Genomic DNA, 24,344 nt, shown 5'->3' with positions numbered 1-24,344 from the left:
ATTGCCCAACAGTTAGACACTGCACCAATACATTTCAAAAGCCCCGGTAACGGTTATGACGTCACAGACACTTCATTCTAAGGGAGTAAAGTCGCCATATGTAAAATTGATTATGGTGTTGACACAGCAGGGTAAATATTGGTTGTAATTCAGACACGAATAAAGAGCCTACTTTAAATGATCTCATTCAGAACGTAACTTCACAAAGAAAGGCGATGGGAAGTGTACCTGGTTTTTGTTGAGCAATGAATGTACATTTCTGAATGATATTTGTTAGTGAAAATGCAAATGTGTGAAATTGTATACTTTACGCAAACAGGAAAATGTACATGTTGGTGATAATGTTCTGTGAAATACTTTCCTGAAGTCTCATGACAGTACGGCATGAATGCCGTCAGAATACCCAAGGATTGGGGGATTGTACTGTGTGACCTGGTGTATGGTGTTCCTCAATGGTGTCGGGATATATAGATGCTGACTACGTTTAAACATCACAATATTTCACAAAGCTGAATATTATAATAACCACACACACACACACACACACACACACACACACACACACACACACACCGGTCTCTCCCCTCTATGTCGAGTAACACTTAACACTGTACCTAATGGCTATATACTGAGGGAAACATATAAGGGAACACCACTTCATGGCAGTGTTCCTGTATTTATTCTCAGATTTCCTCCCACAGTGCTATTCAAAGCTGGTGATGAACTGGTAATATAAATAAACTGGAAAATATTAAAGGAATACTTCAAATTCCCTGTGTTGCTTTATTTGTTTCTATCAGTATATAATGTGTGATGCTACAGCTCAAGCTGACACAACCTGTCATTGGGGTGTCGTTTATCGCCCCGGAATTTTTTTTCCGGTATGTGTCTGAAAATAAGGTCCTCAATTAAAAACAATTGCTTCAAACGTGTTAAAATGTACTCTCCAAACCGATTGTCAGCCATAGGGAGTTTCATCCAAGTCATTGAAAACCAACTCAGCCTAACTCAAAGTGTGTTGTGAGTTTCAATCTAGCAGTGTTAACCCTCATTATGCGGATGCAAGGATCACTTACTGTAACATCTATAGCTTGACATCATGGACTGACTGACTGACTGAGTTTGGTTTTACGCCACTTTTAGCAATATTCCAGCAACATCACGGCGGGGGACACCAGAAATGGGCTTCACACATTGTACCCATGTGGGGATTCGAACCCGGGTCTTCGGCGTGACGAGCCAACGCTTTAACCACTAGGCTACCCCACCGCCCCTGACATCATGGAAGGACACATGACAAGCATGTTGCTCAGCACCGTATAACACTCTCTCATCTTTTGTGGAGGGGTGAGAGACAAAACTCGAACAAATCGTCAGTCCTTGTAAAAAGTGAAAAAGTCTGTGTCTCATAAACATGTCTAGATTGTGAGTGAGTGAGTTTAGTTTTACGCTGCTTTTGTATTATTCCAGCAATATCACGACGGGGGAGACCAGACATGGACTTCACAAATTGTACCCATGTCGGGAATCGAACCTGGGTCCTCGACGTGTCGAGCCAACGCTTTAACCACTAGGCTACCCTACCACACCTAGATTGTAATAACGCCGATTGTTGACAGAGACACTGTATCTGACCACTTAGGTTATCCATTAATTATATTATGTTACTACTCCGAAGCCAAATGTAGCGTCAAAAGCAGGTAATATGATACACCCGGCCTTATCACCCATTCTGTATATCTTGACCATGTTGAACACCAGAGATTGTCACCGTCCATTAGACCATGCGGTTAATACTCATGCAGTTGGCCTATGAACATGTGGACAGTTTCAACAGTACAGTAAACTCTGGTTTGTTTTTAGTAACCTGATACATTCTGTGGCTAGTTCCATATCAAAAAGAATTTCTGGAGGGTGGGAAGTGTCACACAAATTAGTGGATAACACTTTTACTATTGCTGACAGATCCTAAAAGATAGGGTCCTTTCTAGCATTTGACCTAGGACCATTACTACTAGAATGTGTTTCGAAACGTCGCGCTCAGGAAATATAAAGAAATATATATAGTTTACCAATACTGTACTTCCCAACTTCTGAAATATCACTCGAAGAAGTAGACTGACGGGTAAAGTAATTATACACTTGGAAATCGAATTGAACAAAACGTTACAAACATTATCAAGGCATTACTAAGATGAAAAAAATCCCGAAACACTTAAACCCAACGGTAAAAAAAAATAAATTCGATACCCGGATCCAATACAACGTCGGATGTATATTTCTAGTTTTGTCCGAGTATTTGTGTGCAAGCCAGCTACAAAGCTGTAACAGTTCATGGCTCTAACTGGCCAGGTACAATGTCAGATTTCAGGCAGGTGTTATTATCATATAAATTTAGACATGCAAACTGGCGCCATAGCATTGAGACGAGTGTCCCTTTAACGTCCCTTACTAACATATATATGTATATTATATACCACTCGTCGCTACATGGAAATACTGCAATGTTAAATGTAACATCATTATATGTACTACGTCGTTTGTCATGGCGGTCTCATGTGGAAGACCCGTGACGGTCCGGGTTAGAATATTGATCTTCAGTAACCCATGCTTGTCGTAAGAGGCGACTAACGGGATTGGATGGTCAGGCTCGCTGACTTGGGTGACACTTGTCATCGGTTCCCAATTGCGCAGATCGATGCTCATGTTGTTGATCACTGGGTTGTCTGATTATTTACAGACCGCCGCCATATGGCTGTAATATTGCTGAGTGCGGCGTAAAACTAAACTCACTCACTCACTCACTCAGTGGAAGCTGTGTCTGTGACGTCAATTTACTGACCCGTTTAAGTGTTGTCATTGGGAACGGACATGGCAAGGACATGACTAGAATAGTTCGTCACGAAATAGATCGGAACCGAGGCACTCTTGCATTAAATCCCCGTGAAGATCCTGGTTAAAGTCTTCATCAAGCCATGCCTGTCGCCAAGGCAACTAAAAGGATCAGGTGGTCAGACTCACCGACAGAGTTGATGTGTGTCGGTGTATCAGATTTGCATTAATCTGTGCTCATGATGTCAACCACTGGGTTGAATATTTGCAGTTTTTTTGTCAGGTTGCGGGTATGTCGTTATACAACAAAGAAACATGGAAACCTGCACAAACCAAGTTCGTTATTAACAAGTATCGTTCACTGGCTCGATTCTCACCGTAACATGTAAACAATCGGATCAGACAAACCGGCGACATCAACAACGACGATGTCTTCGTCGGGTTGACATCAGTGTGCGAAATAGTTTCCTATTTTGCTAGCCAGTCGGGCTAGCTATGCATGAAAGTTACTAGCCCACAAAATAATTCACTAGCCCGAAATTTGAATGTAGAAACTAAACAAAAGATTACAAAAAGGTAAATTACCATAAAAAACAAATGAGAAAACACATGTCTGAAATATTTTGTTTATGCTCAAAAAAGTCACCATTAAGCTGATAATATGATGAACATTTTTATCAGATCATAATCTTCTTGCATGATTGAAAAGTGTATTAATAATAAACTTAACAAGTCGGAGAGAGTGATATATTTACAAAATGACCCGATGAAATATCACTAGCCAGTCGATCGAGCCAGTGACTGTGGAGATTTTCTGGCCAGACTGGATTTTTACTAGCCACGGCCTAGCGGACCAGTGGCTATTTCGCACACTGGTTGACATGACAGTCAACCAGCAAGCCATTGATTACCCGATGATCTTCAGCCGCCACAAGAGTGAAACAAGACAGACCTACTTCTCGCCAGGAACCCCTCAAGACGTTATGGTATTGTTTCACAGCAAGTCTTACGCACGTATATATAGTCCACTTGAAGTAATCTCATCATATGACAGGCTATTTATATCGATATAACTGACTCGTCACTATTTAACCTGGCAATGTTTTGGTTGATTAGGTCGACATGACACTCATTGTAATAGAAACGCCTTTACAGTCTGTTACTAAAGATAAGTCACCTGCCGCTCCTGTGGTTTGTTGTTTTGACTGGTGCTGTCCGTGGCTTCACGTCGGGTCGTTGTGTTGGGATAGTGGGCGTTAAACTTCTGAAGTGACACTGTAGGATCCTCGCCCAGCGTGGTTTCGTGTATCCACAGTGTGTATTTCCAACCACATCCATATCAATCACCGACTACCCCTCCCTCGTCTACACAGCTCCACCCATCACAGCGACCCCTCAATCTACTTTGACCCCCTCCCCGCCTACCCATCCACACTGACCAGTATCCAACCCCGCCCACCTGTCTATACCCATCTACTTGCACTCTTACCAACATAGCGCCTCCCCCTGTCCACGCCCACCTTCAGCCACAAATACCGAACCCGTGAAGATCCGGGTTAGAATTGATCTTCAGTAACCCATGCTTGTCGTAAGAGGCGACTAACGGGATCGGGTGGTCAGGATCGATGACCTTGTTGACACACGTCATCGTCTTACAATTGTGTAGATCGATGCTCATGATGTTGATCACTGGATTGTCTGGTCCAGACTCGATTATTTACAGACCGCTGACATAAATATAGCTGAAATACTGCTGAGTGCGGCGTAAAATTTAACTCACTCACTCACAAATACTGACACAGACATCTACAGTCAAGTCCATCTGTATCAACATGATATCCCAGTCCGTGTTGATATTGTACAGGGTCGGTTGTTTAGCCTAGTGGTTAAAGCGTTCGCTCGTCACACCGAAGACCCGGGTTCGATTCCCCACATGGGTATGTAATGTGTGAAAACCATTTCTGGTGTCCCCCGCCATGATATTGCTGGAATATTGTTAAAAGCGGCGTAAAACTAAACTCACCCACCACATTGAACACCACCTACCCACACTCAAGCACCCTTACCCCACAACAAACCAATCAACAAACACTCACCCGTATATATTCTTATCAACACTGACATTTATCAACACCTGACGATGAACACCAGCTACCCACACACACAAATGTATTCTTATCAACACGTATCTACCACCCCCGTCACCAATACCGACCCATCCTCTCAAATACTATCACCCCCACCAAAGGCAGCAATAATTAACAACACTGGGCCCCGTTTCACAAAGCTATCGCAGCTCTAAAACTGTCGTAAGTCTATATGTTACAGTTTAGGAAGTACCACAGTCGTACAGCGCTACGATAGCTTTGTGAAACGGGGCCCTGAACAACGTTGACCCCCACCGCTCACCTTCCTACACTAAACTTCGCCCACCCAAACCTTCACAGAGTTCAACATACTAACACTGGTACTTCCCTTCCGGGGCGCCAGTCATGCTTTCGCTCTGTCTACATCAACCTGTTTCGACATGACATCGCACATTACACCCAGGAAACCGGATTGAGATTAATAGCAGTGTGTTCACCACGTGTACTTGTGTATCCTCTACGTCATGAGAGACAGCGGGCTAGGTCCGATATAGGTTCGACAGAATACACATGTCCCCGCAGACCTGATACCATCTGGTGTATTGAGAGAGTTTTAGGGTGCATCGTGAAGGTGAAGGTTATTTTACGCCGTTCGAAGAAAATCTCAGCAAAAGGTGTGGCGGTAAATTGAGTGTCATGTTCAACCGGTGGTTGACAGCATAAGCAATGACTCGCATTGTGAGCAACAATGGCATACATTGTGCCCAAACAATCCCCATCACAGCCGTTTGTAACCTTACTAGCTTAGATTCTCCTCTAATCCAAAAGAAGTCAGAATATTTTACAGATAGCAATACAAGTAAAGATCCGGGTTAATTTTCAGCAACCCATACTTGTCGTAACAGGCGACTAACGGGATCGTTGGTCAGGCTCACTGACTTAGTTGACACATGTCATCGTATTCCAGCTGGATAGATCGATGCTCATGCTGTTGATCACTGGATTGTCTGGTCCAAACTTATTTACATCTCGCCGCCATAAAGCTTGAATAGTGCGGCGTTAAACAACAAACAAACAGATAACATGGGGCAACTAGTGGGCGATAGTGTGAGCACGAATATGTAGACGATGTTTTGAAACGTTCATTAAAAACAGCGTAAATGTTTAATAAACTGGTTTTTCATGTGTTCATTAATTGAAACATGCAACAAGACACCGAAACAAAAACTCTTCATATGACCACATTATATATCACATGTAAACACTTTAATGTATTCATGTCCACACACTCTCGCACGCACGCACACGCACCCACATACATGCACGCACACGCACACGCAAACTTTTGTTGTTGTTTAATGGCCCACTCAACAATATATCAGCAAGCTATATCGTTATATTTCTTAGTATCCCAACGATATGGCGGGACCCTGTAAATAGTCGTCTCTGGACCAGACAATCAAGTGATCGATATTATGAATAACGATTAACATCGTGTTGCGATAACCCGCAATATACACCAAGGCGCTGTGGAGGACCATCCAGTTAATTAATACTGACTGACTGACTGAGTTTGGTTTTACGCCGCTTTTAGCAATATTCCAGCAACATCACGGCGGGGAACACCAAAAATGGGCTTCACACATTGTACCCATGTGGGGATTCGAACCCGGGTCTTCGGCGTGACGAGCCAACGCTTTAACCACTAGGCTACCCCACCGCCCCAGTTAATTAATAAGTCACGTAAAATCTGGGGACAAATTCCAACCTGTTCCCGCCGGTGACACACACAGATTGATTTATATCTCCCCACTTCAATAAGGTACCTCAATATACAGCGAAAAATAATAGGCCACTCGCCGAATTGTTTTATCCGCTAACATCTTACATGCGTAGTTTCCAATATACATATACATGTATACAATTACGTTGAAAGCAGTGTGCTTGTATCCGTCCATTAATCATTTCACTGAGTTAACAGTGCCTGCTTTTACAGGCTGCATTGTTGATAACATTAAACACCGTACTGCAAGTCCTTCATAGCGGTATATATGGGTCAGCGATACAAGGTACAACTGTATTCTGGTTGGCAAGAGTCCGTACTCAAGGAGATAAAGCTGTGCTATATCGACGAGTTCGTGATGACGTTGTACCTAAAGGTGGATCTAGAGGGCTGTTTATCCACAGTGCGTGGGTCTTGAGGTGTGTGTTTATCCACACTGCGTGGGTCGGTGTTATGTGTGTGCGTGCGTGTGTGTGTGAATGAGTGATTTGTTGAAGGAATGTGTGAGTTTGCGGCTGGGTGAATGAGCGGTTGAGTGAGTGAATATCTGAGTGAGTGGTTGAGTGAACGACTTAGCGGTAGAGAGACTGAGTAACTGAGTTAATATAGATGAATGAATGATTTAGAGAGTAAGTGGTTGAGTGAGTGATTGAGTGAGTTTAGGTTTACGCCGCACTCAGCAATATATGGCGGCAGTCTGTAATAAATCGAGTCTGGACCAGACAATCAAGTGATCAATAGCATGAGCATCGATCTGCGCAATTGGGAACCGATGACATATGTGTCAACCAAGCCAGCGAGCCTGACCACCAGATCCCACCCGGGCGAGTGAGTAAATGCTTCCATGAGCGAGTGGTTCAGCGATTTAGTGGATGGGTAGGTGCTTAAGTGATTGAGTGGATGGGTAGGTGCTTACGTGATTGAGTGGATGGGTAGGTGCTTACATGATTGAGTGGATGGGTGCTTACGTGATTGAGTGGATGGGTGGGTGCTTAAGTGATTGAGTGGATGGGTGGGTGCCTAAGTGATTGAGTATATGGATGGGTGCTTACGTGATTGAGTGGATGGGTGGGTGCTTAAGTGATTGAGCGGATAGGTGGGTGCTTACGTGATTGAGTGACTGCTTAAGCGATTGAGTGGAGGGATGGGTGCTTAAGTGATTGAGTGGATGGATGGGTGCTTAAGTGAGTGGATAGGTGGGTGCTTTAGTGATTGACTGGATGGGCGGGTGCTTAAGTGATTGAGATGACGGGTTTCCAGTGAGTGGATATGGGTGCATGATTGACTGGATGGGCGGGTGCTTAAGTGATTGAGATGACGGGTTTCCAGTGAGTTTCATATCATATTCTAAAGTCGGTTTAGAAACAGGAAAATCTGCCACTCTAGCTATGCGCAGCTTTGAACAGTTACATTTCAGCCATAAATTTCATCCAATTTCGCTGGTCGTTGTGTTGTTACAGTTTATTCACACACATTGTCAGCAGGCTCGGGGATGACACAGTCACGGTTGAGAAATTTCAGAGCTATAGTCCTTTTCACCATTTAGCGTTGCGTTTAACCATGTGCAGGCTATTGCACGAGAATCTCGCGTTATTCGTGCACGCTTAAGAAAACCAGGTTGTATGATTGAGCAAAATTTCGAGGATTGCGACTGATGTGCAGAAATGATTTTTTAATATTTTGAGCAAATCCGTTGTTTGATTTTCTCAAAATGTATTTTTTTAATGTGTTTCGGAATGTGTTACGTGTAATATATCACCTGCGCGGAAGTGTCGGGACGTTTCACGCCAATCAATAGTAATTTTAGTCCGTGGGTAATATGCATACACAGTTTTGTACTGCTTATCATTGGCTTCTGAATGGCTGCGTGAAGGGCGGAAATGTTACATTGCGATCACCTTATCTGTAGCACGCAAGAGTCGGGCACAGTTGGTATTGCCCTATACCTTGTTCAGCTGCATTGTATTTAGGGGCGGTGGGGAAGCCAAGTGATGAAAGCGTTGGCTCGTCACGCCTAAGACAAGGGTTTGATTCCCCACATGGGTAAAATGTGTGAAGTCCATTTCTGGTGCCTCCCACCGTGATATTGCTGGAATATTGCTAAAGCGGCGTAAAACTAAACTCACTCACCTGCACTGCACGTTTGGGCGGTGGACGGAAGGTCTACAGCGTTGCGTCCCCTAATTAAGTGTCAGGATCTGGATCTCAATGTTCAACTCACGTCAGCAGCAACTCACCCACCTTTGGGTTGGGTACCATACCAGAAAGATTTCCCCTTTATAAAAGTAGATTAATTGCCTCTTTCATATTTCTCCAAGAATAGCTGCAAAATTGCTGGTGCAGCGTTAAACAATACCCACTCACTCTTGCTTTCGGACCATCATTTAGAGCGTTCCTTGGATATTAAATTAGTTTGTGAAGCCCTTTTCTGGTGTCCCCAGCCGTATTATTGCTGGAATTTTGCTAAAAGCGGAGTAAAAACATACTAACTCAACTAACTTTAAATTAGTTTAATTTCTCAACCTATCCGCATTAAAACCTTTTATTTATAAATGACTGATGATGTAGCCTACCTTGTCTGTGTTTGGTTTGGTTAGTTGTTTGACGCAGCACACGATCAGCAATATTCCAGCTATATGGCGGCGGTATTAAAAATAATCGAGTCTGGACACGACAATCCAGTGATCAACAGCATGTGCATCGTTATCTAGAACGCAATTGGGATACGACGACAAACATGTGTCAACCAAGATAGCGAGCCTGACCACCCGATCCCATTAGCCGCCTCTTACGACAAGCACGGGTTACTGAAGACCAATTCAAACCCGAATCAGAATCTTAACGGGACCACCTAGGGGCTTCCTCACGTGAACAGATTCTACTTAACAACGAAAGGAACCTTTTCATGCTTATCTCATGACAACAATGAGTGGTACAAAATACAGGCAGTCTGTATGGCTCTTTGAAAAGTCAACAGCCTGTGACGTCACTGGTCCCGTTTATATGACTTACTGATATAAATAAATTAAGCATGCGCTGAAAGGCATAATGGACGGCTTGGTGTGGTGTATGTGTAATATGTTATAAATAGATTAGGCATAGTGGAACGTTATTATCAGAGACCATATATTGCCTCTGGACGAAAGTACAAACACTGCCATCAAGAGAAAAAGGGGCAATACGTATCGAGACACATTAAAACCGTTTAAAAATAAAATCATAGAGGCATGGCTACAATCCAATCGTTGTAAAAATTCATTTATCTACGGGGCGGTGGGGTAGTCTAGTGGTTAAAGCGTTGGCTCGTCACGCCGAAGACCCGGGTTCGAATCCCCACATGGGTACAATGAGTGAAGCCCATTTCTGGTGTCCCCCGCCGTGATATTGCTGGAATATTGCTAAAAGCGGCGAAAAAAAACAACCTCAGTCAGTCAGTCATTTATCTACATATACATGTGATTAACGTCTTTGTTATTGTCATCGCTGTCTTTCAGATCATCCCATTTTCCCAACAGAACTGGGACGACAAAGTTTCAGTCAATTGTCAAAGTATGTTGTAATCCAGTGACTATGAACACACTGTCATTCAGCTCATGTGACTATGACACACAGTGTGTGACGTGCGGACCACGTGAGCATTTCATTATGTATAAGTTCTCGAATTTTCCGATATCTGTCAGTCTCGAGTGGAGAAACATCATCGTGCATGTGCATATTTCAATAGAAACCATTTCGGATAAATTGCCACTGCACAAATAGCGCCGAACATTCTGACTTTCGGAGGACTTATTTTCCAGGCTATCTCGGGATTACTTTGTCTGCGCGGAGGAAAATATTCCAGGCAGTCAGGTGCTTGGTGGCGCGACGGACAGAGGAGGAAAGGAAGGAGATCCTTGTTTTAATTTATAGATAGGAAAACATCTAAGACCAGCCATGGAGGGTGGAATGAAAATTGTGAAAGTTCTTCTTATGGTGTTCAACATCATTTTGTGGTAAGTACAGCAAGTTTGACATTGAAGACTCGAATATGTTAGAATTTGTGAAGCCAGTTTGAATTCGCAGCGCAGTCGTTACCAGTGGCACTGTTTACATCATAATGTGGCCTTGGACGTTTTAAAATAGATCTAGACATCTTTGATTAATTTTAAATTAAGGTTGTAAATTATCCTTATTAAACGGTGCTGAAAGGATGACATTGCCAACGATACTCCAAATATTTAGAATATAAATAAGCAACGGGGTGACCCTTGACCGGTGAAAGAATTTCGATTTTATTTGACGGCTTGGAATTTTATGGCCAGATTTTAGACTAATGCATTGTATCCCGGAGCAAACAGATTTTAGCGGCAGCTTTCATAGTGAATTCAAGGAAATATAATACGACATACCATTCTGAAGGAAATAAAATAGTGAAGCTGATTATCCTGTTGATGTGGCAGTGAGGGTGTCGATGAGGCGGGCCTATCGACACAAAACATATTTTTAGAACACAGGGAATGGCGATTGTTTACAAGGCATCATTTTAAATCTAAACTGAGACCAAGTTTTTAATTTTATTGACGAGTTGACGGGTTAAATTTTAACTTATGAATTTGGGGTTAAATTAACAACGTCAGTGTTAGGTGCGGTTACTGTGCGTAGCACTTGTAGGTTGTGGCAGTATTTACTTAGCCTAACTTGCCCAGAGTTTACGTAGACTAGCCAAATGGGACCATATTCATCCCCAACAATGACATTTTATTATTACGATAATATACATACAATGTTTGATAGCAAAATTTAGGTAAGAGTTCTGCCCGTAACCCCTGCTTGAAATGTATTCTATTTATTAGGATTATTTCGAGGGATTAGGGTTAGATTTTAGGGTTTAGGTTTAGGTACAGGCTGTTTATAAAAAAACATAGGCGAATATTCTTGGGCATATAATGATTAAAAATATTAGCATTTATTACTTTAATTATATCATATACCTCCGCTTCCTCTTCCACAGGCAGACATGCTACGCCATGCCCTAACGTCATCAATTTTACCTCCGCTGACGCTATGCCGCGTAGCTTTCATGCCTATCGCCATGCATGCACATTAGGGTCTTCTGCTTTACAAGGATCAGGTATATCTACTCTGCTTTACCGCTTTCTCAGGTATATCCACTCTGCTTTACAGCAAGGATCAGGTATATCCACTCTGCTTTACAGCAAGGATCAGGTATATCCACTCTGCTTTACAGCAAGGATCAGGTATATCCACTCTGCTTTACAGCAAGGATCAGGTATATCCACTCTGCTTTACAGCAGGTGACTAGGGTTTGCTTTACAGCAAACAGTTGGCTTGGCAACGGTAGTTGCCCTGGCTCAATATTCTTTTACATTCGGTGCCTGGCAGCGGTAGCGCCATGGCAAGGGTTTCCTAGTAACGGTAGATACTAGGGCAGCGGTAGCTGCAGGTGCATTTTCATTACTACTAATGCAGCAGCCCTCGAGCACCCCCACACTCTAGGCCATTTAACCCATATACGTCTTTATTATTTCTGCCTGTGGGCGAAGTATCTCCTGTTATAAACGGGGTTACGGGCGGAAATCTTTCCAAAATTTATGCGGTGTAATCTAAACTTCCTTGTTACATGAATGCAGTGGCTCTTAGCTTTATGCAAGTATAGTATGATGGTTTCTATTACCCTAAAAAGTTTGATGTTGAGCTGAACCCTTGATTCTGTCTTTCATAGTTGTCATTCAATTTTGGGGTGGATGAAAGTGTGTTAAAGATGTGTCATGTGTGTTTGGGAGGGGTGAACACTTTTGATTATTTTACGTGATATTCGTCGAAGTCTATGTAAGGGTGTGATATAGGGTGGACAGCTTCCCTTTTTTCAATGAGGAACGACATTTCGGTGTTTATTTTAACACCATTGGCAAGCAAGTGATGTATAGGGTAGTGAAGGAGGCATATATTATACCAGCTGCCGAACAGATATCGCCATATTTTAGCGGTATTTCCAAAATTACTCTGTCGTTCGTCAAATTAATAAAACAGTTTTAATTACGATACTTAATTAACTATTCACTCGTGTGTCCAGTCCGTTCACTGCTGCCAATTGTGTTTTTATATAACGCAGCGGAAGGGTATCATCGCCATAATTTCTCATGTCATTCGGGAAATAATATATATTTTTATCATAAAGTAACCTTGAATAATTGATTGTGTGACTAGTTGAGTCTTTTTGACATTAGATTGATACGGAATGAAACAATTAATGACTTCGGTGAAATTGAACTTGCTATTATATAGATCGTGTGCACGTCCCCCCGACTAAGTTAACAAAAATTATAGGGTTCATAACATTATCTTCAATTTTTCTCTTATGTTGCTTACTGTGAAGAATTTTTCCTTTTTGCTGTCCTTTATTATTGTCAAATATCGTGGGAAAATTACCGAAATTGTAATTGACCGGAACTGCGCACATATGATATTGATGAATTGGTGATAACTGTTTGCCAGCCAGTAGAGATATGAAGTAGTGTTCTTACAATAGACTAGAGAAGCCAGTAATGCATACAAAGCAGCAGACCTAAGGTCAATCAGTTGCTTGCAAATGAAGCTAGTTGTGTAAAAACACAGAAGGATTATGTCTGATGGGATATGTGAATAGTCTTGGTCAAGGTTTGTGGATGGTTGAAGTCTTGGAGCTCTCTGATTTTGAAGTCTCAGCTAGGTTGTTAGTGAGAATTAACAATCAAAGAATTTTAATCTAGTCATTACAACAAAATTTTAATCTACAAGCTACAACAAATTTCACCAATTTTCAACCCAAATCTACTGTTACACAATTTTACAGTTTCATTGATACCCACAGCTATAACAAGGTGCTTGTTTATTCAAGGTTTAAAATATGGTAACGGTTTACAATAACTGCTGTTATATTCTCCAGATGTAACAAGATATGATCAGTGAAACATCTTGCAACAATCAATATTGATCAGATTGGAATTACATCAAATGCTCAGGATTATTTGTACTACACACACCTGGGTTGATTTTATAGGGCTGATTACAATGCTTGTGTTAAGGTTCCCCCAATTATGATGCATGTTAAAAGAAATGGGTGGTGGTGGTGTAATTGGGTTTAACGTGCTTGAGAATATTTCGCTCATATGACGACGTGCATGCGTGTGTATGTGTATGTGCGGCTGCTTGTACTAGCCCAGACTGAAGCTGGTTTTATAGTGCTAGCCCACTGAGATACCATGCCACAGTGAAGCATGAATACCCCACTCAGACACATTATACTGACTCCGAACTGACCAGTCCTTGTTGTACCCATTAATGCCGAGCGCCAGGCAGGGACCAACAAGTACCATATTTTAACGTCTTTTGGTATGACGCGGTCGGGGATCGAACCCGCGACCTTCCACACTCTGGGCGGACGCTCTAACCACTACACCACGGAGGCAGTCAAAAGAAATGGGATATAAATTAGGTCATTGCCACATAGACATAGAAAGTCCTCATATTGTAGCTAGTCCTACTTGACAGCCATGCTGTTTCCTGTTTACATTCTGTCAGCTACATTCAGTTCTAATTAGAATAAACTTGAGGCTTTGAGAAATAGTTCAAAATTGTTGCCTCCAAAGTCCAAATGCATGCATGTGCATGAGGAGTAATTTCCTGGGTGTTTTGTCTATCTTCAGCAGAAGTAATTGAGTACTAGTGCTAATTTGGAATTTTGTACATACAACATTGCTTAATGTACTAATGGATGTATTAATTATAGACCTGGGAAGATCCGGGTTAAAATTGGTCTTCAGTGACCCATGCTTGTTGTAAGAGGCAACCGATGGGATAAAGTGGTCAGGCTTCCAGATTTGGTTGACACATGTCATCGTATTACAATTGTGTAGATCGATGCTCATTCTGTTCACCACTGGATTGTCTGGTCCAGACTCGATTATTCAGACTGCTGCCATACAGCTGGAATAACTGTCGAGTGTAGTGTTGAAACAACAAACAAGACATTAACTATATTAATATAAATTATGCTTACATCGGAGACAAAACGGGCACAATGACAAAGGGTGAAAATTTACGGATATCAACTTCTGTGATAGTGTTCTATGATGTCAAATGAATTTACCCCCACAAAAATTACAAACTTCTTCTTTTTTTCTGTTACATGTAACAAGTTACACTTTCTTAGTAAAGTACACAACACGTAACACGGGTGATATATATATATACTTTTCACCTGAAAACTGAACAGATTGAACATACAAACATACATAAAATGAACATTGCAATTCATATGAGAGGCATGCCCGTTGACCATCTTGTGGTACCCGTGAAGATTGGGGTTAGAATTGGTCTTCAGCCAGCCATGCTTGTCCTAAGAGGCGACTAACAGGATTGGGTGATCAGACTCGCTGAATTGGTTGACACGTGTCATTGTATGCCAATTGCGTAGATAGATGGTCATGATGCTGATCACTGGATTGTCTGGTCCAGAGTCGATTATATATGACTGCTGCCATATAGCTGGAATATTGTTGAGTAGCTTTAAACAACCAACCATATCATGGTGAGGTGGCTTACCGAGGTTGAATATGGCTGTAACTTGTTACAGTTACATTTGTATATGTACACAAGTTCATGAGACCCTCTTGCAGTCCCTAAGAACCCAAATTTCTATCCTCGTTTTTCCTGATTTCAGATTGTTGGTTTTGCGCTGATTGGTGCCGGCGCCTATGTCCAGACACAGCTGACCGATGTAGCCTCCATTTTCGGCAGTCAATACAATGGACCTGGTATCCTGCTCATATTTGTTGGCGTCATTATCTTCCTCATTGCCGCCTTTGGATGTCTGGGAGCGTGCAGGGAGAACCACTGTTGTATTATGACCGTAAGTATGGCACTGCTGTGGGCTGTTACTTTGGAGTTAGGGGTCGGCTTAGTAGGGCTGGCTAATGATCGATAACCGGAAATATTGTTGATAGGATTTCTTTTACTGGTTATCGGTATGAAAATTGTGCGATTGATAATATCATATATTAACTTTTGTGATAGAATTTTTTTATTTTTTCACACGATATACAAAGTTGGGACTTTATTCATGGTCTGCTTCTAAATTATGTTCATGACCCTGTTAATAATCCCTGCAAAAACATGTCATCACACACCAATGATGTGAAATATGAGCATTTTTGCTAAAAGTTAGTCTGCGATAATTATCGATAATTGATCGGTATTTTGTTACCAAGTATCGATCTCGTTTATCTCTATCGATAGCCAGCTACGATAGTGTTTATCAAAAGCTTCCTCAGAATTATAACGTGAGTAAGGTTTTAAACCGCTTTTAGCAACATTACAGTGGGGAACCACAAGAAATGGGCTTCACACATTGTATCCATGTGGGGAATCAAACCTGAGCAGATGCTTTAACCACTTGGCTATGACACTGCCCCTTTAAAGCATGAAAGACGAGGACTTTCTTCTTAGTGCCCCTATGTTGTGAAATAAAAGTATACTGCTCAAAAATCATCTGTGTTACTATAGTTAATCGATATGACAGATTTAGTAGAGCAATATAAAAAAATTGAATGTTGTTTAACGTCTTGGGTAGAATGACAAGGCACTGTGGATATGAAGAACTCACTTTTGTAGTATGGGAGGGGTAGTTAAGGGGGTATGTTGAGGGTGAGTGAGTATGGTTTAACTCCATTTTCAGCAATAATCCAGCAATATTATAGCTGAGGTGACCAGAAATGGGCATCACTCATTGTACCCAGGTGGGGAATCGAACCCGGGTGTTAAGCGTGGTGAACAAAATTGCTTTAACCACTTGGCTATCCCACTGGCGTGTATGCGGAAATTTACTCTGTGTCTTTGTCATTGCCCTAATGATATAAAATGAAGGTCATTGCCCTAATGATATAAAATGAAGGATTTCAAATTTTTGTGCATGAAGCACTAGGGCCCCTGCAATGCTTGTGTGGGGCAGTGGGGTAGCCTGGTGGTTAAAGCAGTCGCTCATCAAGCTGAGTCCCAACATGGGTACAATTTGTGAAGCCCTTTTCTGGTGTCCCGACATGATATTGCTGGTATATTGCTAAAAGCGGCGTAAAACTAAACTCACTAATGTCTGTGAAGTCAACATGAAAATATCATAGATAAACCTGAATGATTGCACATTCAGATTGATTAAGTCTCATTCTCACTGTACTCACTCACTCAATCACTCGTTTTCTGTTACCATGGTTGCATGGATGTATATTATCATGTGAGCAATGAACAAATAATTGATTTGTGTAAACTGGAGTCTTCTATCAGCTATGCAATGTGAAAAACTGACCAAAATGTAAAGAACCCAGAGAAATCTAGTTGGGATGTTATTATCCAGGCACCAGGATACAGGGACACAGACCTATTTTCTGTGAATGTAGTGACGTTTGTAACAAGCCGTTTGTTTGTCTTTCAGTTTGCTGGTCTGTTAGTTGTTATTTTCATCCTTGAGATTGGTGGAGGAATTGCTGGATTCGTTCTCAGAGACCAGGTAAGTCAGTGCTTTGGAGGATTGAAGTGGTGTAATGATTTGACAATACAAGTTGAAGAATTAATGATCATGACAATATAACGTAACAAATATGATGTCTATGAGGTCAAATCTATCTCATGTTGTGATAATGAAGAATAGAAAAGCATAAGCTGATTTTGAGTGATACAACTTCATCCTTTCTGATAGTTTGATTAGAGTGTTTTGTTATTTATTAGAATAATTTGTAGATTCTTCAATCACATGCTTTCCTAAGCCTGAAGTATGAAATTGTGAATGTATTTTGACCAAATTGAACAGTTGCAAAAATCAGACACAATTTGTGGATAACAATATTTGTTATGAATTCTGAAGGCAACATTTTAGTTTAAGATCCTTACAATGTTGTCAATTTTGGGTGCTCTGAAAAAACAAGCTTGACAAGAGTATAAGGATCTTTACTGAAATGTCTGCATTCCATGATATGGAAGATTTTGTCCATAAATTGTGTCCATTGTCATATATAAACTTAACTGAAAGCCTATCAAACAGTTCAGTTGCATATTTATTGGGAAAAGCCTGTACTGAAAGCCAGTAATTGTGCTCTGAGTAGTTTATGGTTCTTCTTTAACAAATCTGAAGTCAGCATGATATGATAAGCATGATAACAGTGTCAGGTTGTGAAACATTGAACACACATGGGTATGCAGTATCTTATCAGTTGGATATGCTTCCGGTGGAATGTTTAACAAGACTGTTCTTGGTTATTTGCTTGATACGTTGACTTGATGAAATGATTACCTAAGATATGCTTTTGTAGGGTGCCTGAGTTGTTACTGGTCATATCAAAGGTATGGACTACTGCATTCTCTTCCCACAGAGGTTACTTGTCATATCTTCCTACGAACATCTGTTCTAATACGGCCATATTACCCGGTTCTCGTAAAATCCCCTAGCGGCAAAAGATCACAACACGAATTATCTCCCTTCTTTCTATCCAATCAAAACACGTGTTACATCGACTTAGATTCAACTTGACTAACACAAGCAAATGTGGGGCCACAAATATCCCCCATCTGCCGGGGACTTGTGTTGATATTACACACAAGACGTTTAATGGCTAGCTTGTCCGTTGTCAACGAGGGCGATGGAGACGCCACTGGTCCCCCCATAACATGACTGAGTTCTGTCTAGAAGAAACGTTTGCGCATCGCGCAGGGGAAGAGGTTTAGTTTTCTTGAAGCATACGGAAATTACCGAGGCTTTGCGAATGATCACTTTTGAAACAACGTCGCTGATTGCACAACTAAATCTGATTTTCTCCAATCACGAGTCTTGAACGCTCACACCATGAAAGGGCCGTATTAGAACAGAGGTTACATAGGAAGATATGACAGGAGTACCCTCTGTGGGAAGAGAATGGGACTACTGGTGACAAGACTTGAAATTTTAACACTTATGATGGTCACTGATGACCAGGTGGTTTATAGCATGTCGTTGGAGCCTGATTAAGTGGAGTGCATCTTAAAGTATCGCTCTTTTGATTGTCTGGTCTAAAGGCAATTAATTACAGGCCACTTTCATTTAGACCATGGGTTTTTGCATTTGGAACATTACTTGTGAAGATTTGGGTTAGAATTGGTCTTCAGCAACAATGCTTATCGTAGGATAATGGGATCAAGTGGTTCAGCTCACTGACTTGGTTGACACGACATCATATCTCAATTGCTGTTAATCAATGGATTATATGGTCCAGACTTGATTATTTGCAGGCCGCCACCACATAGCTGAAATATAGTTGAACGCGGCATTAACAAACAAACATGGGGAACATTGCTGAGTGCAAACAGGTTAAGAGTACCAGGTGCTTATCTCAAACATGGTTGTTCTGACTAGGCCTGCAACAGAATCTACTGAGAGCCGGATTTAATTCATGTCATGAATTTAGGGTTACAAATTCTGCAAGTGAATTTTAACAGCCCTTGTCCCCATGCATGCCACTTGTCATGAAAAACCAAGAGCAAGGGAATATTGAGGAAGGTTGAAATAGTCACTAGACATCTTTTTAACCCATTAAAAGCATGAATTCAGCATGGCTGTTTAAGTAGCTGGGTGAGTACTGGCAATACTTTGTATGATAGGGGTTGGTGAAATACCATACACTTGCATGTAGGTTAAATTGCTTAGCAACATGACAGATTTCTTTTTATATCTGAATTGGAATGCAGATGTGTACGTGAATGGTTTTGTTCCAGATTGAAAACACAGCAGTAGAAAAGATGGAAGAGGCTCAACACAATTACCCAAATTCAACGGACGTGCAGGAGGGATGGAAGTTCATCCAGCAGTCGGTAAGATGTGTTTTATAACCATAGTAGAGATATTGTAGCAATAAGTCATTTACAGTTTATGCTGATAACATACATATCTACCAGCCCTAACATGGCTCCTTGCTAAATTTTCAGTAGATATCAATAGTATGTTTAATAGTATACATAACAATCGATAGGTTCAATAGTTGCAATGTGAACTGGATCTGCTATTGGCCTGTATTACTACTTCAGAATAGAGAGGTGTGGTTTGGTAGCCTTGTGGTTAAAACGTGCTCGTCAAACTGAAAAAACGGGTTCAATTTCTGTACATGGGTTCAATTTCTGTACATTGGTTCAATTTCTGTACATGGGTATGATGTGTGAATTCCATTTCTGGTGTCCCCCTGTCGTGATATTGTTGGAATATTGCTGAAAGCTTCCTAAACTCGCTTGCTTGTAATAAAGATACCTTCCTTTGGTTGGAGGAGTTAATCTTTAAGTTTGTTGGAAATACTGTATTTATATCTGTTACATTGACTAATGTAATTATAGTGTCGTGAAGTTGGTTCACTGCTATCATACTCAGGACAACTATACTGCTGTCCCTCTAAGTATTCAGTGCTTTTAGAAAGAATTGGCCGATTAACAGTGAAATGTGGAATGTCAAGAGATAATGCAGTGTAAAATACCAAGCTTGTCCTTTCCTTCAGTGTACTTAAGTTTTTCTATTTCTATAGATTTTTAGTTTTGCTTTTAACCAAACAAGAGTCAGGGTTTTGCATGGCATAACATGTGGTGACCTATATATTGTAAATGATCATAAGAGATTGATATTAAGAGTTGGTAATGAATATGTTGATTGTGTGTTACATACATGACGTTTCTGTTGAACATCTTGGACCCTCGTGTTAATGCCTTGGAGCCTCGTGCTCATGCCCTGGACCTCGTGATCATGTCTTGGACTCTCGTGCACATGTCTTGACCCTCGTGATCATGCCTTGGACCCTCGTGCACATGTCTTGACCCTCGTGCACATGTCTTGACCCTCGTGATCATGCCTTGACCCTCGTGATCATGCCTTGACCCTCGTGATCATGCCTTGGACCCTGGTGATCATGCCTTGGACCCTCGTGATCATGCCTTGGACCATGTTGGTGCCTCGGGCACCTATGGCTATGCCTCGGGCACTCCTGTTCATGTCTTTGACCTTCATATACCCATGCCATGGCTCCTGATGTTCATTTCCATCTCTTGGACCCCTCAGTACCTTCAATTGCCTGATTTATGCAGTAGTTAGTAAAATCCCTGTATCTATAGCTGATATTGATTCTGTGTTTCAGTTTGAATGCTGTGGAGCTGACAACTACACCAGTTGGAAAGGAATCCTGACCGAGCCACCAGAGTCATGTTGCAAGAGCATTGGTACCAAGGAGTGTACTAATCGGTCATTCACCAACACAGTCGGCATTTACACTAAAGTAAGTGTTGCCAGTAGTTCAACCGTGACCAGATAAGCCAAAGTGGTGGTGTGTGGTCCTGTGTGTAGAGCTCAGGTTACAAATCAGTTGAAGTTAAGCAACGTCGAGCTCAGACAGTCATTGGATGGGTGACCGTGTTTGGCAGCTCGACTCCTGAGAGTTTCTAGGACTTCAGTCCTGCCCCACAACGAAGCACATTTGATACATTGGTCTCACCGTAGGCAAGTGAGTTTGTTCAAAATTGCCTCTGTTCACACAGCAGAAAATGGATACCCGGTTGGATAAAGTCATATGACTATAACCTTCTAGCGCCTAACAGGCAGCTTGGGTTATCTGGGGTAATAATAATCAGATTCTGATTACAGCGTCCAGTGAGCAACTAGTCAGATGGATACTAGGCGCTATATAAATGAATTATCATTATTATTATTAAAGGAGCAGGTGATTATGCTAAAAGCGGCGTAAAACCATATTCTCGCACTCACTCTTTAAAGGTACAGGTGATATGGGTGATTATGCTAAAAGTGGCGTAAAACCATATTCTCGCACTCACTCTTTAAAGGTACAGGTGATATGGGTGATTATGCTAAAAGCGGCGTAAAACCATATTCTCGCACTCACTCTTTAAAGGTACAGGTGATATGGGACAACTGCAGTCATGCGTTTCAAGTTGGATGTTACTATTAGTTATAAGACAACAAAGAATATGTAAAATGTATGTAAGGCCTCGGTTTCAGCTCAGTGCCTCACATTCTTTTGAATATTATTATAAACAATTACTGTTGAAATCTTTCAAAATAAGATATACAGGTTATCTGTACGGTCACAACCATGTGTTAAAATACAGCCACCGTGAACAGTTCATTAAGAAAATCTTAATTTCCAAAATAAACTGCCATATTGTTTAAAAATAATCTATGGAGCGTTTGTGGCCTGTACTAGGCCTGGGCCCTGTTTCACAAAGCTCTCGTAAGCTTAAGATCTCCTAACTATTCTCGTAGTATTCGTACCTCCTATACTGTAACATTGGCTTACGACAGTCGTAGCGCTACGAGAGCTTTGTGAAACAGGGCCCTGTATGGTATATGTTTGACTGCCACATGTGTTTAACACTGCTGTCTCATTTCAGTCATGCAAAGAGGGCATCATTGACTGGCTGAAGAAGAATGTTATCTTGCTTGGTGGAATCGGAATTGGACTTGCCTTTGTTCAGGTAACTTATGAGAAAGAGTTTTTTGCTTCAAAATTCCACAAATCAATCTGTAGTATCTCATAGGTGCACATTTCAAGTCAAACTGACCTCCTGGTTCACTTGCTTGAGGACCTGTGAAGATCTGGGTTAGAAACAGTCTTCAGAAACCCATGCTTGTCGTAAAAGGAGACTAACGGGATTGGGTGGTCGGGCTCACTGACTTGGTTGACATGACATTGTAACCTAGTTACAGAGATCGATGCTCATGCTGTTGATCACTGGATTGTCTGGTCCAGACTTGATAATTTCCAGACCGTGCCATGTAGCTGGAATATTGCTGTTGGTCTACTATTACAGTCTAAACATTGCCTTGATGTCAGACACACCAGTGTAGCACATGAAATTTACTGATGCCATTGTCCATTTCAGGTTTTCGGAATCTGTTTGGCATGCTGTCTAGGAAAGGCTATCAAGAAGGAGTACGAGGTCGTGTAACATGTCACGAACAAGTTGTTCAAGTTGCTGTGGCAAAGATTGGATTGTAGCAGACTGTAACATCTGAATATTTTTCTAACATTGCTCCATCTTGTGAGAGAATCCATGAAGAGAAGAGGATTCCTGGCTTGATCCCTAAGACAGCATTTTGTGACCAACAAAACAATCCCATTTTCATCTTGTAATTGTCTGCTGTATGTTCAGTCCTGACTAAAAGTTTGTCTGTGTAGGCTAGATTTTGCTGTCTGTTTATACTGTACATATTGTCAACTACCGACTTAACTTGGCTAAGATGAGATGTGATATGTTTTTCGCAAAAATCATGTTCACATTACCCTGCAGACATTTGGAAAGAGTGCGATGAAACCTATGGGATCTGATCTAAGTTATTTAAATTCTCATCACATGTTAGTCACGTTATGGGATTAACGCTCAAATCTCCTTCATTTAAGAGTTTATATGAATTTCCTTGATTGCTGCATCTATTTTTATGGGACTTTTGCAGCATGTCCTGGTTGTCATGGTTACAATGTTTTTTCGAAGTTCAAGTAGCAATCTTGTTAAAGTTGTTATCATATAACCTTGCAATAACAGATCACTTTTACGTGACGGGACAATGATTTTGAGAAAAAATGCTGAAAATGAACCAAATCAGTAGGGCGTATGAACTAGTCATTGTTGTGGAGGGATCACTACATATATCTCCTCGATCTCTGAGTTCCGCTGTCGTGTTGACCACCTCGTAATACTTTCAATCTAATCTGTGGTTTCAAGGTTTGCTTCATTGTTATTCATGGTTAATTTTTATATAATCCATGTTTTCCAGCAATTCGATATAGATTTGTATATTTCTCTGGTTCATTGTCTTAGTTACTGTCTGGAAATTCTATTTTGTGTATACTCATTCTGTACAAATGTCACTTGGTAGGGTTTTTTTCTTGCTCATACAAAAATGTATAATGTTGAAATAAAAAATCTTTATGTGAATTGGTACTATGTTTTTATTTAGATGGCAAGGAACTTTGAACTGTTTTGAGGTATGGATCCATGTCTTGTATAGACTATATGGATGAATAGCCAATTCAAATCAGCTGCCTGTTGATACATCACATACTGCTAGTCCCGCCTGGTGCTGTTCGCACTTTGAGCTGACACACTGAAAATAAGTCACTAGGTTATCCTGAAAATAGCACAAATATAATTTATGCAATTTGTTACATATGTCGCTAGTAGTAGTGGTGTTCTAATGAATTGAAATAATTGAAAATTGGTCGCTGTGACCAAACGGCCAAGCAATCAATCACACATTTTCTCATAATCAGACACAAGTTTGAAATGCTTGACATATCTTAGAAGTTGTGTGAGGACCTGAAAAAGTGTTTAATTCTTAGAAAACTGACAAGTTACTGAAAAGTCATGACTGAATATTTCTTGAAGACTCTGGGAAGTTTATCTTCATGATATATAAATCATCACTTTAAAGGAGCAAGTTGCATCATTTTACATTGGATGTAAAATTTGGGCTGTTTCTGTATAAAACAATTATAACATCAGAAAACCACATGTTTTTCTTTACACTTAATCTGCATTAACAATCTGAACAGAAAAATCTGAAAAATGATGCTAACCAATTTTTTTTCGATGAG

At 41.0% G+C, this 24,344-nt stretch overlaps 1 protein-coding gene across 1 annotated transcript; it reads left to right on the top strand.

The window, feature by feature from the left end:
* Positions 1–10,354: 10,354 nt before the first annotated feature.
* Positions 10,355–23,685, top strand: LOC124270210 (CD63 antigen-like). The gene is made up of 8 exons (XM_046705250.1): positions 10,355–10,691; positions 14,685–14,688; positions 15,404–15,592; positions 17,168–17,242; positions 19,477–19,572; positions 20,874–21,011; positions 22,141–22,224; positions 22,633–23,685. The coding sequence occupies exons 1-8, from the start codon at positions 10,636–10,638 to the stop codon at positions 22,696–22,698; spliced, it is 708 nt and encodes a 235-aa protein (XP_046561206.1). The 5' UTR covers positions 10,355–10,635; the 3' UTR covers positions 22,699–23,685.
* The last annotated feature ends 659 nt before the right edge of the window (positions 23,686–24,344 follow it).

The sequence above is a fragment of the Haliotis rubra genome, unplaced genomic scaffold, assembly GCF_003918875.1.
Source record: "Haliotis rubra isolate DU_JTF1 unplaced genomic scaffold, ASM391887v1 Scf102, whole genome shotgun sequence".
Lineage (NCBI taxonomy): Eukaryota > Metazoa > Mollusca > Gastropoda > Lepetellida > Haliotidae > Haliotis > Haliotis rubra.
This window is presented reverse-complemented; position numbering and strand designations above follow the sequence as displayed.